This window comes from Danio rerio, chromosome 24, assembly GCF_049306965.1.
Source record: "Danio rerio strain Tuebingen ecotype United States chromosome 24, GRCz12tu, whole genome shotgun sequence".
Classification (NCBI taxonomy): domain Eukaryota; kingdom Metazoa; phylum Chordata; class Actinopteri; order Cypriniformes; family Danionidae; genus Danio; species Danio rerio.
In genome coordinates, this window is record NC_133199.1 from 20,529,397 (window position 1) to 20,546,915 (window position 17,519).

The following is a 17,519-nucleotide window of genomic DNA, read 5'->3' on the forward strand; positions in this document are numbered from 1 at the left end:
TTGGTCTGCAGCTTTAGACCTGATGGACGCGTATTTCCATGTCTCCACTCTTCCTCGCCACCGACAGTTTCTGCGGTTTGCGTTTGAAGGTCGAGCTTGGCAATACAAAGCCCTCCCCTTCGGGCTCTCTCTGTCTCCGCGGGTCCTCACCAAGCCCGCGGAGGGTGCCTCAGCGCCCCTTCGGCTCGCGGGCATCTGCATACTCAATTTCTTTACGACTGGCTGAATTGCCCTCTCTTTGATTATGCACAGAGTTGATTATGCACAGAGACAAAGTGCTCTGGCACTTTTACCTGTGGGGGTTTCAGGTCAACCGAGAAAAGAGCAAACTCGCCCCCGTGCAGAGGATCTCTTCTCACGGGCTGGAGCTGGACTCGGTCACCATGGCAGCGCGCCTCTCCGGAGAGCGCGCTCAGCTGATGCTGTACTGTCTGAGAGAGCTCAACAGTAAAATAGTGGTCCCACTGAAACTATTTCAGAGGCTCCTGGGGCATATGGCATCCGCAGCCGCTTCATGCCGCTCGGATTATTCTATATGAGACCACTTCAGCACTGGCTTCACGATCGAGTCCCCAGACGCGCATGGCACGCGCGCGCACACCGAGTCTCTGTTACTGCGCTGTGTCGCCGCGCCCTCAGCCCTTGGAGCGACCCCTCGTTCCTACAGGCCTGGGTGTCTCTAGAACAGGCGTCCAGTCTTGTTGTCGTTTCAGCAGACGCTTCCAACACGGGCTGGGGGGCTGTGCGTTGCGGGCATGCGGCTGCGGACCTGTGGAAAGGTACCCAGTTGCATTGGCATATCGCCTGGAGCTGTTGGCAGTGTTCCCCGCTCTCCACCGTTTTTTTCCGGTGTTGGAGCGGCAACACGTTCTGGTCAGGACGGACAGTACGGCGGCGGTGGCGTATATCAGTCGTATAGGGGGTATGCGCTCTCGCCGCATGTCTCAGCTCGCCCGCCGTCTGCTCCACTGGAGTCATCCGCGGCTGAAATCGCTGCACGCCATTCATATTCAGGCAAGCTCAACCGTGCAGCCGATGCGCTCTCACGGCAGCCTTGCGTCCTGGAGAATGGAGACTCCACCCCGAGTCTGTTCAGCTGATATGGGCGCGATTCGGGGAAGCCCAGATCGATCTGTTGCTTCCCCCGAGATCGCTCATTGCCAGTTGTTCTTTCCCTGACCGAGTGCTCTCGGCACGGATGCACTGGCTTACAGCTGGCCTCGGGGCACGCGCAATACGCGTTTCCCCCAATGAGCCTGCTCGCGCAGTTACTGTGCATGGTCAGGGAGGACGAGGAACAGGTTGCTGGTTGCGCCCCTCTGGCTCAACCGGACCTGGATGTCAGAGCTCTCCCTCGCGATAGCCCTCCCCTGGCAGTCCCTTCGAGAGAGCACCTACTCTCTCAGGGACAGGGAAGAAGTTGAAGAGCAGGCTGTCGCCCTCCACACTCAAGGTTACGTGGCTGCCATCTCCGCTCTCATAACGCGGTGGCTGGCAGCACCGTGGGAACGCATAACCTCATCATCCGGTTCCTCAGGGGCGTTAAGCGAATTAATCCACCCCGCCCCCTCTCATGCCCTCTTAGGATCTCGCCCTCACTACACAAGCCGCGTCAGATCCCTTCGATCCTCGACTCAGTATATTTCTGTCCCTGAAGACAGCTCTGCTGGTCGCGTTGATATCGATTAGAGGGTCGGGGACCCGGAGGCATTTTTCGGTCAGTGACTCGTGCCTGTAATTAGGCTGGCTTCTCTCACGTATGAGACCCCGCCCGCGATATGTGCCCAAGGTTCCTACCACTCCGTTTTAATACGAGGTAGTGAGCCTGCAAGCGCTGCCCTCGGAGGAGGCAGACCCAGCCCTTATTTATTGTCCAGTTCGCGTTTTGCGTATTATCCGGACCGCACTCAGAGTTTAGATCATCTGAGCAGCTCTTCGTCTGTTATAGCGGTCGGCAGCAGGGAAGTGCCGTACCGAAATAAGTTCCCACTAGATTGTGGATGCCTTTCTTTCACTATCAGAGCCGAGATGAGCCACGTCCCCCGAGAGCGCGTGCGCACTCCACTCGGAGCTTCGCATCCTCTCGAGCGCGCGCACGCGGCGCCCCTCTAACAGACATCTGTAGAGCTGCGGGCTGGGTGACACCCAACACATTTGCAAGGTTTTACAATCTGCGAGTGGAGCCGGTTTCCTCAAGGGTATTAGGTAACCCTTGGTGATTGAGGAAACAATTCGGTAGGGTGTTGAAACACGCTTGCTGCGCCATTTTCCCTAACACGGAGATACGTGCGCCTTTTTATCTGTCAGTAAAGTTCCCCGTCAGGTGAGCCCTGCAGATTCCTCCGTGGCCCCCAGCACTGACTCAGCGGAGGAGTCACTTGCTGGCCCACTACGTTGTAGGTCTGCCCGCTGGTCAGCCCGCGTTTTGGGTAAAGGTGCCTGCTATGCGTGGTCCCCACTAGGCGATCCCATATGCTTATTCAGCCACGGTTAAGTCCCCCCCCCCCTGGGCGGACCCGTGTCTTCCCTCCCCGCTAACCACTCTTTTGCTATGCGTACTCCCCCTTTTTAGGGCTAGTCCATATGTAAATTCTGCCATCTATCCCCCCTTGGGTAACGGATGGCCTCCGCAGCGTCCTCCCTATCGGGATTGCACGCTTCCCAACGTACTGTCGTATTTTCCTAGAATTATCTAGATGCTCACGACTTCCCAAAAAATATATATAAATCCGTAAAACTTCTGTTGAAGTAGGATAAATTAGGGCCAGGGACACGTTGGAGGACCGCGCCCCCCATGATGTGGGTGCGTCACGCTTGCTTGACTATCTCCTCATCGGGGGTGTTGGTAAGGTGCAGTCATTATGGCGCTTTCAATGGGCTCCCAATGCGTGGATTTTACAATCAAATCCACTTATAGTGCTGAAGTTCCCCCCGAAGGGGAACGTTCGAGGTTACTAAAGTAACCCTTCGTTCCCCGAGGAGGGGAACGGAAGCACTATACTCCGTCGCCATAATGACTGTCCCTTAGCTGTTGAAAGTCTCTTCAGCTTAAAAAGGATAGCGTCTGCTGCGCCAGGTGAGCTTATATACTCAGTTGATTGCTTATGCCGCTCACCTGCGCAGGCTTGCGCTGCCAATTCATTCTTAATTGGCCCGTTCAATACTCTTTCAGACGAGTAGCTTCTGAACCGAACCTCCCAATGCGTGGATTTTACAATCAAATCCACTTATAGTGCTTCCGTTCCCCTCCTCGGGGAACGAAGGGTTACTTTAGTAACCTCGAACGATATACATATATATATATATATATATATATATATATATATATATATATATATATATATATATATATATATATATATATATATATATACATACATACATACATACATACATACATACATACATACATACGTATATATATATATATATATATATACATACATTTTCAGATCCTTGGATTTGGTATGTTGAACTCCATCTAGCTGTTTATGAGTGTCTCACAACATGTAAATGTCTGAGCCAAAGGTAGTTTACAGTTTCCTTTACAAAACAACACCATTTCTCTTTACGTATTGCAAGAGCAACTGTTTAGCGTTTAACCTTCAGTACAATAAAAATCAATACATGCTTCGCTGTGTCAATTTGTTTGCTGGAGTAATGGCAGTGGCTTGAGTGAATATGGCCACTTATCTTCAAAATCCTTGAGGTTTTTTTTGCAATGTAAGCCGGAGGCCGTAACTGATGACGGCGCCGGTTTGTAATTTGCCTATGAATGATGCCTTCATTTATCTCAGAAACAATAGCACATAATTTTCACATAAGACTTTAGCAGTATTTTCTCATCTAAATACCGTGCTGCAAGGATGGCTCGCTCTCTCCATCTCTGTCTGCGTCTGTTTTTTTTGTCTCAGAGAAGCGGCTGATTTCTCCAGGGCTGTTTACTGTCGGTTCCCCACAGATCTGCCATCGGTTAGAGTCTCGCTCAGTGTCAGACTCTGCAGACCTCAGAGTTTCTCTGTGGTGCGTTACACACTCATGTCCTTGGACAGAAAATAGAAAAGCTCACTGTCAGTTATTCGGGTCTCAACCTTATAAAAGTCTGGCCCAGAAGTCTCAGAGCATATCTGAGACAATCTGGGATTCAGAGTTAAAGTTAAAGCTGAACTTGGGCAAGGATCATTCTTGCACCTCGCTTGAAAACATACTTCAATCCTGCTGCTATAAAAGCAAAAACTGGCTTAAACCTAATACATTCGGAAATTCATTTTTATTTTGTTCTTTCTAACTGTTAAAACCTGACACATAAAACGTCTAAATAATAGTTGTGCATGCACATGTTTAATCATATTATATTCATATTAATATATCCATTTTAAAATAAATGTAATATTCTTTTGTAATTTAAATCTACACTTTAAATAATTAAGATCAGTTTCAATGTTAAAATATTTGTATTTGCAATATATGCCGTCAATTAAAAACATATTATACTTTGTTTGCTTTTTACCAGTGGTCTTCTGAATTCTGCTTTTTCTGAGCCCCCCACATACTGCTAAGTTGACCGTTTGTGTCTCGCTTTCCTCTTGCGCCGCTGGGACGCTGTATGTCACGCTAATTACATGTATTTGCAGAGGCGTTAACCACCCACTACGCACAGCCATCAGGGAGTCGGCTCTAATTGCCCACCCCCTAACTTTTAATAAGCGCTAGTGACCGCTAGACAGTTTACGACCGCTCTGGGGAACAGTGTTAAAGCCACACTCTTAATCCACAAGAGCTGTTCTTTTTTATCAATCTTACCAAATATAATGCTGAAAATCTTGCTTAGCAGATCTTCAGCTGATCTTATTGTTTAACACATCACAGAGTCTTGAGTTAGGAAAGTTTAGAGCATTTGCTTTAAGAATATGCATTTAAAGAGGCAATAATGTGCCAGTTTAAAGGTATTTCTTGATTCATTGGATGTATTAGAATACATAAGCATGCAGTAATGTTTTAAAAATTATTTTTGTGTGTATTACTGTATTGCTAAAATTATTCTTCAGATTTTAGTCTACATTATTACCAAGTTTTAGAAGCTTCTGTTTTCAAAAAAGCCTAGAAAAGACGCACAACCACACAATCATGCCCCCTAGTTAACTAAAGCTAGTAACTAAATCAAAAGCAAACACTCCCCTGATGATTGAACCTTTTAATTTTTACTGAAGACTTGCTCTGACTGAATCATTCAAATCAGTGAATCATTAGTTGGAGACTCACTCTGACAGGATTGTCTGAATCAGTGAGTTCAGATCTGGAGATTCATTCTGACCAAATCATTTCAATCATTCCTTTATTTTTCTTTTCAGCTTAGTCCCTTTATTCATCAGGGATCGCCACAACGGAGTGAACCGCCATATTATCTAGCATATGTTTTAAACAGCAGATGCCCTTTCAGCCGCAACCCAACAGTGGGAAACATCCATACACTCTTGCATTTACACTCATATACTACGGTTTATTCAGTTCACCTATGTCGCATGTCTTTGGACTGTGGGGGAAACCGGAGCACCCAGAGGAAACCCACACCAACACTGGGAGAACATGCAAACTCCACACAGAAATGCCAACAGGCCCAGCCAAGGCTCAAACAAGTGAGTTTCATGCTGTGAGGCAATTGTGCTACTCACTGCACCACCGTGATGCCTCATTTCAATCAGTGAATCGTTAATTGGAGACTCAATCTGATTGAATAATTTAAAATCTGTGAATCACTAACTGAAGACACACTCTGACCAGATCATTCAAACAAGCAAACTGTAATATGGAGAAACACTCTTTCTGTACCATTTGAATCAGTGAATTGAATCAGTGAATCATTGATTAAAAACTCTGTCATTCTAATCTGTGAATCTTTGACCAGATTATTACAATTATTGATCATTAACTGGAGTATGATCATTTGAATCAGTGAAAAGACCTTTCTCTTGCTCTGATTCCAAATAAGTGAGACATTTGAATAAATCATTTGAATACATGATTCAATGAATCACCAACTGGCTATTTTAATGTGACATTACTCCTTGACAGGCAAAAACCAGCCAAGACCAGCATAAAAAAAACCTCCAATAAAACCTTTGCACAAATACACACATATTAAACTAAACACAACATAGATTAAACAATACAAGAAAGGGCAAATCTTTCAAAGCATCATACGTCCTCTGTAATCATGCTTGCTTTGAATGTGATCTCAACAAGCACCCAGCACAGCGAAGTCAGAATCCAGTTCAACAATACAACTTTATACTTTGGTAGAAATCGATGTAGCTGGTCATTCCTTGGTTAAAGTCATTGAGCGCTGCACAGTTTGTTTACCTGCGGGTCTCGCATGCACTGACACCTGTGTTCCCCTGCCATTAGCCATCAGAGCCGGGCGTCCCGCTTTGAGCTGTGAGTAGATTATGAAGTAGTCTATTAGCTTTGAGAGATCTGTGTGCGCTGCTGCTGCTAGAGAGATTACAGGTCGACCCGTGTGGAGCTGCTGCCTGCTCAGAATGGATAAATGGCTGTGGCTCAGAGGGACTGTCACAGTTCAATCTGTCTGAAGGTCAGAGGTGCGAACACAGGGGTCAGTGTGCAGACAGAATGACAGAGATGCTGCTGCAGAAAAACACACTCGATGTGGTCAGATAAAAGTTATTTGATTCAAATGTATAGTTGTGTGATATGTGCATGGTGCTTGTTAAGTAATGTTTTAGGGTATTTTGTTGTGAAGTACAGGTGGTGTTGGATTTAATATTTTGTATATTGTATATTGTTTTAATTATAGCTTGAAACATTTGTTGAAAGAATCTATGAAATAACAGTAATAAACAAGGTTAGGTTAAAGTAAAAACAATAATAAGTTTTAAGAGGTACTGAACTTGAATAACACCGAATAGAATAGAATAGAATAGAATAGAATAGAATAGAATAGAATAGAATAGAATAGAATAGAATAGAATAGAATAGAATAGAATGGGATAGGATAGGATAGGATAGGATAGAATAGAATAGAATAGAATAGAACAGAACAGAACAGAACAGAACAGAACAGGATAGGATAGAATAGAATAGAATAGAATAGAATAGAATAGAATAGAATAGAATAGAATAGAATAGAAATAGTTTTGACCACAGAGGATATAACTATTTTGCAATATTTTAAAACTATTAAATAATATATTCACAGCTTACAATAGAGAATACAATTACAGCAACACAGGTTAGATATTTTATTATTTAAAAAAATATATTAAACATTTAAAAAAATAAAAGTGTAATTATTTACAAAATTAAAAATACAAATCATTTGTCATTTTTTGGCCCAGTTTTGGCCCAATTTGTCATTTTTTGGCCCAGTTTTGGCCCAATTTGGCCCAGATAAACAAACAAGGTTTAGATTAAAGGGGTGGTCCAGAGAGTATTTTTAAGGCTTGGTTGTGTTCATAAGATGCAAAGCAGTGTGTGCTCATGCTTCATTTGTAAAAAAAAAAAAAAAAAAAAAAAGCACATTATTTTTTCATATATCCTGCTCATATTTCCTAGTTCCTCCGAAAGCCTGCCCTCTAGAGGCTCTGATTTGTCAGCTAACATATTGTGCTGCAATTCACGCATCAGGTCCAGGTGACCAGGAAGCATCTCTGTTATAGCATTACAGCACATCTGGCCACACCTCTTCACTGCGCTGGGTGAATGCGTGTAACCTTAAGGGTTTATGACATCATTAACCCAGATGTATTTTTTGTAGTCTCCAAACTTTGTTCACTGTAGGCTTTGCTAAGCTAATGAAAAAGTTAATGAAAAACCAATGTGGTGCTTTGCATTGAATTATGAGTGTACTACATTCAATATACTACATGCAATTGAATCCAGGCATAAAAGTACTGTATTTGTTGCATAGGTCAGAGGCATCACTAGACCCTATTTACTGGGGCACGTGCCAGTACCCCAGTAAATGCATTTAGTTACAGTTTACTTTTTATATAAGTGTATTAATCAAGAGTGGTAATCCCAGGATAAAGACAATATACTCTATGTACAACCAAATCAACGCTTGCATAAGCAATGTTGTTTAATCGAAAACAAACTGACGCTTACGTACAGAAAACCATTCCCGCATGCCTTAAATGTTGCTTGCACTCCTGGTGTGAATCCTGGTTGTTTAACATGCAGGCCGGTGTCAGCACGCAGTACGTTTTAGAAGTCTGAAAAACTAATGTTTAAGTTATATGATGATCACGTTTTGACTAAAAATGGCTAAAGATGATTTTGTTTGTATGAAGCACAAATGAGAGTATAGTCAGTGAGGTTAGACTTAATAACATTAATTCTCCGTCACCAGAGTCAGATCTCAAAAAAAAAAGATTCTATCCTTTTTGTATTCTCTAGAATTGTCATATTAATAATTATTTTATAATAATAATAATACTTTATTTATAATATTACACTTATAATTTTAATTTATAATATTTAGTATGGTTATTTATATAAGGGCAAATTATTTTTTTTTTATGGGGGGGTGGGGGGGGGGCAATTAAGGAGGCTCGTGCTTCAGTAAAGCTTGATGTCCAGCAACACCCCTGGCTTAAGAAGGAGGTAATTGAATAGAAAACTAAGTAATGTATTATAAATGTATTATAATATAAATGTGTCATAAACAAACTGAACATTAACAAAAAGTGACAAAAGGAACTGAAACAGGCTTATAAATATAAAAAAACACTTATATGACTGGATTAAAATAGGTGTAGCAAAAATGAGGATTGTTAAAAAAAGGTTTAAATGAGTAACCAGCAACATGGCAATTAAACTTCATGTGAAATAATTGTACAAATTTGAATTTCCAGTCTTAAGCATTCACTTGTTTGTGAATCAATATGAATGTACTAAAACTTGTAGTGTGACCACCACTAACAAGGTTCATACTAACTGGTTGAGTCTTGTGTGTTTCAGGAGATTTGCTGCGTTCTGGACGTATCACTGGATTGACAGTAAATGGAGGCTGGTCCGTCTGGGGCCCCTGGAGCCAGTGTAGTCGAGACTGTAGCTCAGGTGTCCGAAATCGCAAACGCACCTGCTCCAACCCCAAACCCAAGTATGGAGGAATTACCTGCCTCGGGCCAGCCCAAGAGTTCCAGGAGTGCAATACCACACCATGTCCAGGTCAGTTCCTCATGCATAAATTCTGCGACTTAAACAGTTTCTCCAGGCATTATTTTCTCCCACTGTGGAAATTAAGTGAGATTTTAAATATCATATTTTTGATAGCCATACTCTTGTCATTCAAAATTTTGGTGGTGACGATACTTTAATTGTATTGTTTAAAGAAGTTTGCATACTTTCCAAGAATGTGTTTATTTGATTATAGCTACAGTAAAATAGTAATGATGTGAAATATTATTACAACTTAAAATAACAATGTTCTATTTAAATTTTTTTTATGTTTTTTTTTGTAATTTGTTTCTGAACGCTGCATTTTTAGCATCATTACTCTAGTTTTCAGCGTCATGCGATCCATCCTTTTAATAGGCTGATTCCATTAATTTATTATTTATATTTTCCATATAATTTATTTATTAATTAGTTAATATGTTGATTCAGTTCTAATGTGCTAAAGAAAGTGCTTTTTGTGGTTACACTCTGCTTTTAATTAAATATCTTTGTAATGTGTACAGAAGTTACATTTCTTTTTAAAATACATGTGTATGTATGTATATATATATATATATATATATATATATATATATATATATATATATATATATATATATATATATATATATATATATATATATATATATATATATATATATATATATATATTGAAATCAGAATTAGTAGCTCCCCTGAATTATTGTTGAGTTAGATGAGAAGAAAGAATTAGAGAGAAGGTGTTTTCAACACATTTCTAAACATAATAGTTTTAATAACTCATTTCTAATAACTGATTTATTTTATTTTGGCCATGATGACAGTTAATAATATTTTACTAGATACTTTTCAAGACACTTTAATACAGCTTAAAGTGACATTTAACGGCTTAACTAGGTTATTTAGGTTAAATAGGCAGGTTAGGATAATTAGGCAAGTTATTGAATAATGATGGTTTATTCTGTAGACTATCAGAAAAAATAGCTTAAAGGGGCTAATAATTTTGTCATTAAAATGGTGATAAAAAAATTTAAAACTAGCCAAAATAAAAAAATAAGACTTTTTCCAAACAAAAAATATTATAAGACAGACTGTGAAAAAAAATCCTTGCTCTGTTAAACATCATTTGGGAAACATTTAAAAAAGAAAAAAAAATTCAAAGGGGAGCTAATAATTCTGACTTCAACTGTATATCGGCACTGGTGGGAGGCATGTGTTGGCATATACATCACACTGCTACGAGTTTATTTAACTGTTCGATGGCATAATCATGTATATAAAAAAGAAAATCAAACAGGGATTCTGAAAATCCTTTTGTATGAGAAACTACTCTCTTTCGCCATTCATTCGAATCTGCGGCTGACGTCAGAACAGCAGAAACCGTTGCAACTTCACAAACGTCACATCAGAGCTAGTATTTGAAAGATTCTCCTGCATAATGTCTAAAGTGATGACAAAACAGGTGATTTTGCTGACATTTTAGGATTATAAGGCTGAAAGGCATGAAATACTATCAGTCTAAAGAGATTTCCGATTATTTCTTTTATTTTTGCAATCTGAATATCACAATAATTAACCTCGAAAAAGCCAAAGCAACACAAACACTAGCAGATTACTGTTGAATTTGCGATAAGGAAAAACGCCAAGCACATGCGGGCATTTCTTCTTTTTACTGAACTGGTCTGCAGTAACGAAAACAGGACAATCATTAGATGGCCAACCTAAAAATAAATCAGGGTTATACAAAGAGTGGCCAATACAAATTACCAACATTACTGATATGTGAGTCCCATCTCACAGTCAATACACTACAATTACTATGGTATAAATACAGCCCTACAACATTAGAATGTCATGAGTTTTTCTCTTCTAAGGGCTCATGATGCAGTCTCTGTCATCAAATTGTGGATTGACAACGTTAACCATTTTTGCTCTGCTCAGTATGGCAGGCTAATGAATGCACATAACTCTGAACTTATAAATATTTAAATAGACACTATCCTTAAAAAAATAAACTGCATAGATGCAATCTAAACAACTACATTCTCACATAAAAAGCTTCAAAAGTACATTACTGCTGCAATATTTGTCACTGGAGTGAGTTTATTGATCTGCTGTCATTCTATGTGGGCAAAGTAATATAATAAAATAAAATATAATATAATATAATATAATATAATATAATATAATATAATATAATATAATATAATATAATATAATATAATATATGTGTATATATATTATAAAATATATTTTACCACTACTTAGAACTAAGCAGTATTGAACAGTATTTTTCATGTATGGCACAGGCTTCCACAGATTTCTCTGCTCTGATAACTTTTGATGTTGTGATGTAATAGTATGTATGCATGTTAGTGTATGTTTGCTCCTATTGTATGTGTGTCGTATTTTATTTATTCAATAAAATACACAAAATCCCTACATCCTAGGACGTTGCTTCTTACTTACTGACTCACAAAAAAATCACAATATTTGAAAACTATTGAAATACAGTCATTCAAAATGTGTACATTTTACATTTAAATTGAACATTATAAACTCAGTTATTATGTACACTGTATAAAAATTCACAATATTTAAAAACTGTAGAATTACAGTAACTTCCTTCGGAACCTTTATAGGCGACAGTTTATTAAAACCGTCATTTTTCGCTGTGTTTCTAGTGTACAGGAAATAATTCCAGACAAACAAAATACCTGTAACCCACTTTCCTGCAGTATTTGTAGAACATAATCTCCCTGTTTTAAGGTGCAAGGACCCCAATTTGCCAAAGGAAATAGAGAAATCTCTGTGGCATCGTTGTGTGTAATCACATTTCAGGCTAATTGTACCGGCAACGACACGAAGGCAGGATTCAGTCATTAAAAAGCTTGTGACAATGGTGTAGATCCTCTTTAAAGTTGAAGGAGGAGGAAAAAGCTCTCTAATTAAAAGAGCACTCATCGTTATGTGCGCTGGAAACATGCTGTCTAAATGGAAATGTGCTTCTTGGGTGTTTTTTATGATACCTAACTGTGAACAAGACACAATCAGGCTGTGCCGAATTTGTTTTGCAAATGTAATTAATCGATAGCTAGTTTTTTGTTAGAAATGAATGTCACCACAAAGCATGAAAGGAAGCTGTACTTGAGTTTATTGCGTCTTCATGATGTGCCGTAAAGCTTAATTGCTCTTCAGTCTTAATTTTACAGCAGCCGTTTTCCACATATTTCCTGTAAATTGACAGTAGGGAGACCAGTGGGACGATTTTATTAACAAAGACCCCAAGACACTTTAAGACCCAATTAGCCTTATTGATGTTTTTTCTCGGCTGGAGTAATTGCAAACATATCAGGAAGCACTGTGCAAATTTCATAACCGATGACGAATCAGCAAACTGAACACACTGTTGAACTGCGCTCTGCACTACACTAAGTTAATTCAGTGCTTGTCTACTTCCAATGAAACGTGTTGGATTCAATAGCTTCTTTGTACAGGCGACGGCAGAATAATACAGATGACTTTCATCAAGCGTTTCCCAGCAGGAAACTTGGAAAAGAACACATCAAATTGCTCTGCACTACCATAAGCGTCTTTGAACCGGAGCTCTTGCCTGTGACCAATATTCTGACTGTGTCTTTTATTGGTTGCTTCTTGCTGAGGTAAATCTTTACATGTTCAAAGTCAGACCTTTGAAATGCATTATTTTGTTTTGAGAAAGGCAGACGGAGCTGTTGTAGCGGATCAGAAAGGAATGAATCTTTTTTCCTTGTCGCAGGCCACATGGGTGAAATGAGATGATCAGTCACACACTGGCAGACAGGAGAGGCTATCTATCTATCTATCTATCTATCTATCTATCTATCTATCTATCTATATATCTGTCTGTCTGTCTGTCTGTCTGTCTGTCTGTCTGTTTGTATTTCTATTTGTCTGTCTGTCCATCCAACTGTCTTGTCTGTCTGCCTCTCTATTTGTCTGTCCATCTGTCTTTTTCTATCTTGTCTGTCTGCCTGTCTTTCCGTCTGTCTGTCAATCTGTCTTTCTATCTGTCTGTCTATCTGTCTGTCTGCCCGCCTGACAGCCTAAATGTCTGTCTGTCTGTCTGTCTGTCTGTCTGTCTGTCTGTCAATCCATATATCTGTCTGTTCATCTTTCTATTTGACTGTCTGTCCATCTAACTGTCTTGTCTGTCTGCCTCTCTATTTGTCTGTCCATCTGTCTATTTTTCTATCTTGTCTGTCTGCCTGTATATCCGTCTGTCTGTCAATCTGTCTATCTATCTATCTATCTATCTATCTATCTATCTATCTATCTATCTATCTATCTATCTATCTATCTATCTATCTATCTATCTATCTATCTGTCTGTCTGTCTGTCTGTCTGTCTGTCTGTCTGTCTGTCTGTCTGTCTGTCTGTCTGTCTGTCTGTCTGTCTGTCTGTCTGTTTGTCTGTCTGTCTGTCTGTCTGTTTGTATTTCTATTTGTCTGTCTGTCCATCCAACTGTCTTGTCTGTCTGCCTCTCTATTTGTCTGTCCATCTGTCTTTTTCTATCTTGTCTGTCTGCCTGTCTTTCCGTCTGTCTGTCAATCTCTTTCTATCTGTCTGTCTATCTGTCTGTCTGCCCGCCTGACAGCCTAAATGTCTGTCTGTCTGTCTGTCTGTCTGTCTGTCTGTCTGTCTGTCTGTCTGTCTGTCTGTCTGTCAATCCATCTATCTGTCTGTTCATCTTTCTATTTGACTGTCTGTCCATCTAACTGTCTTGTCTGTCTGCCTCTCTATTTGTCTGTCCATCCGTCTCTCCTTCTTTCTATCCGTCTGTCTGTCTGTCTGTCTGTCCATTCATCTATCATTCTGTCTGTTTGTCTGTCAATCCGTCTGTCTGTTTGTCTGTTCGTCTTTCTAATTAACAGTCTGTCCTTTCAACTGTCTTGTCTGTCTGCCTCTCTATTTGTCTGTCCATCCGTCTATCCATCTGTCTGTCCGACTCTCTGTCTGTCTATCTGTCTGTCTGTCTGTCTGTCTGTCTGTCTGTCTTTCTGTCTGTCTGTCTGTCTACTTATCCTGACAAAGCTATCTAATTCATCTTACTTCAATCCAGAAAAAAAGTAAAATACTGAATTTGAAAAGCACTAAAACAAATTAAATATATAAAACACTAAAATCTACAAGAACTTATAAAAATCATAATTAAATTTTTTTGTAAATATTTTAATTATATAGATTAAAATGATTTTTTTTAATCATCTAATGATTGTCCTGTTTTCGTTACTGCAGACTAGTTCAGTAAAAAGAAGAAATGCCCGCATGTGCTTGGCGTTTTTCCTTATCGCAAATTCAACAGTAATCTGCTAGTGTTTGTGTTGCTTTGGCTTTTTCGAGGTTAATTATTGTGATATCCAGATTGCAAAAATAAAAGAAATAATCGGAAATCTCTTTAGACTGATAGTATTTCATGCCTTTCAGCCTTATATATAAATTGAGTTATGATTTTTTTATGATTATTATTATTGTATAATTGCAATATTTCAGTTTTTAAGTATCAGGGTCATAGCCAATTATTGTCAGTGTATTGCAACTACTCTTATATAATAATAACATTTTAAAAAAACTAAAAAAAGTAATTGTTTGATATTTTGTTTAATAAAAAGTAATAACTAATTTATAAACCATTTAAATTACCATAAAAAATGTATTTATTTTTAAATGTCATCTGAATAAATGTTGAGTATTAAGACTTTTCATTACAGTTAAATAAAACAGTAAAATAAACATTCTAACTTCATTAATTACGAATGGTAGGGTCAGAACTTGGTGTCCACAACATATAAAAACATGCATCTATCCTGCCTTGTATCAAAGGTTCAGGCTGGTGGTGGTGGTGTAATAGAGTGGGGGGTTTTATTTTCTTTTGGCACAATTTTGGCCCATTATCACCAATTTAGCATTGTGTTAATGCCACAGCCTACCTGAATATTGTTGCTGATCATGTCCATCTCTTTATGACCACAGTGTATCCATCTTTGCTATTCCAGCAGGATAACATGCCATGTCATAAAGCATGAATCATCTCAGTCTGGTTTCTTGAACATGAAAACGAGTTAACTTTTCTCAAATGGCCTCCACAGTCACCAGAGCTCAATCCAATAGAGCACCTATGGAATGTAGTGGAATAGGAGATTTGCATCATGGATGTGCAGCCCACAAATCTGCAGCAACTGCATGATTATATCATGTCAATATGGACCAAAATCTCTGAGAAATATTTCCATTACCTTCTCCTAGTAAAGTGGCCAGTGAGTGTAGATGTATGTGATTTGCTAAAACTCAGTATGCTTTAAAAATCACTATATCATAATGCTGTTTTACAAATGTGTGCAGTGAATTTTCTGAACTATTTGAGTAGTCAAAATAATGTGCATGTGGTACACAGTGATCAGTATGCTAAGATTTCACACTAAATCTACTCCTGTCAGAGTCATAAGCTCTCACCTCTCTCCACACAGCTGTCAGAGTGCTCCGCGAATGTAAAATGAGCCTCGGTGTGCTTGTTTTCCTTTAATTAGCTCCACGACAGTCGTAGTGTTGTGTGAGATGTTCTGTGTTCCCCCATGTTGTCGCGGGTTGTGACCCAGAGCTTGGCAGTCGCTGAAGAGGGAGGCAGTGAATTGATGGTTCGTTTAGCCTCATTAATTAGAGCAGGGGTCAGTGTGAGAGCGCAGGGGAGAAACAGGGCTCCGGAGCAGATTGTGTTGAACAGCTTCTCCCCTTATTGACCCCTGATTCCCAGCAGCCTCTGCATCTGGATGGAGCTTGCTCTGACACCAGATGATTTCATTGTGGTGATCATATCAGAGGTAACAGGGCTGATGTCATTCATAATGTGCTACGGGAGGAATAATAATCCTGCACTCACATTGGGTTAATTTTTAGATGGTTGTGTTTATATTTTAGCTTAAGTTTTTTAGAGTGTGCATATGTTTAAATGTAATAGATTTTGTGTTTTTGTTTTCCACTTACTGTACACTCTCAGAAAAAAATGATGCAATGTTGTAGCACAGAAGGTACAAACCCTTTTCACTGGGGCAGTACCTTTTTATGAAACAGAATTGTACCTTAAGACAACAAAACAAATTTGTGCCCTTGCAGTTTGTACCTTTAAGGACATGATTTGTACCATGGAAAACCAAAATGTACCGTTGGTATTTAAAATCTCCAGATACAATATTGTAGCTCCATCAAAGGTACAAATATGATCCATAAAGGTACCATCACAGTGACAAGACACTTTGTACCTTAACAGTGTCAAATGTGCTCATTCAAGAACTTTAAAGGCATTTTGCTTTATCTAAAATGTGTAAAATATTTTTTAGTAAATATAAAACATCAAAGACATTTTTAACGTTTTTTAAGTTTATTTTTGTGTAAATGCACCTTTTCCATTTACAATAAAAATAGAAATATATTTAACTTAAGTCAAAAGATCTATTTTTTGCTAAACATTTCACAACACTTTTCATATAAATGTTACAGAAATCCATTCTCCCATGTACCATATAAAACATTTTATTTTCAATTTCCGCACAATACCTTCACTTAAATTAATTTAATTTACTTAAGTTTTAAAATAGAAATATGATTATGCACAAATATTGTAACCCGATATGCACAATGTTTGATTATTTTTACAATACTAAAATGTCTGCATGAGCACTTTTCATATGAAGAACTTTTGTCAGCTCACGTGCGTAGTGGAAAGCAAACTCCAAAAGATGCGGATATCAATAATGAAAATGTATCTATCAGAAAATGCTTGCAAAATGTTTATTAAAAATGCCTTAAATGTTTACTTTACAATACGTATAGTTTTGTTTTACCAGTTGTTTTTTATTATATAACTTAATAATTAATGTTTATGAGTTTCTTAAAACATATTTTATATATTGATTTATGTTTTAATATAGAAATTATTCATGAAATCACTTTGCCTTTCCAGTAATGTTTATTTTCGTAGGTATTGTAATAAAGTTGTTCGACACTTACGTGCCTTTTATAAGAACAATTGTGTACCTTCATTTCAGTTGTACAATAAAAGGTACAAAACAATATCATAAGAGGTATTTTCTGTACCAAATAACAACTTTTACAAAGGTACAAAACTGTTCCTTAAGGAAACCACAAACACGACAAAGCCATTTGACTATCATGATCATAAACAATAATGTCAGGACTTTTCATCTTAATGACACTGACACTTTGATTGACATCAATACTTGGTTTTGAGGAATAACCTATCCACTATGAGCATGTGATGCGCTTTTGCAGGTTATCTATTAGGTTTT

At 38.7% G+C, this 17,519-nt stretch overlaps 1 protein-coding gene across 8 annotated transcripts in view; it reads left to right on the forward strand.

Annotated features, from left to right (window-relative positions):
- Positions 1-17,519, forward strand: part of sema5a (sema domain, seven thrombospondin repeats (type 1 and type 1-like), transmembrane domain (TM) and short cytoplasmic domain, (semaphorin) 5A) — a 404,793-nt gene that overhangs the window by 359,227 nt on the left and 28,047 nt on the right. For all 8 annotated transcript variants that reach the window (XM_073940463.1, XM_073940461.1, XM_073940462.1 and 5 more), the window contains one exon: positions 8,980-9,189. In XM_073940463.1, the coding sequence (XP_073796564.1) occupies positions 8,980-9,189 (210 nt within the window). The remainder of the gene's footprint in view (positions 1-8,979; positions 9,190-17,519) is intronic.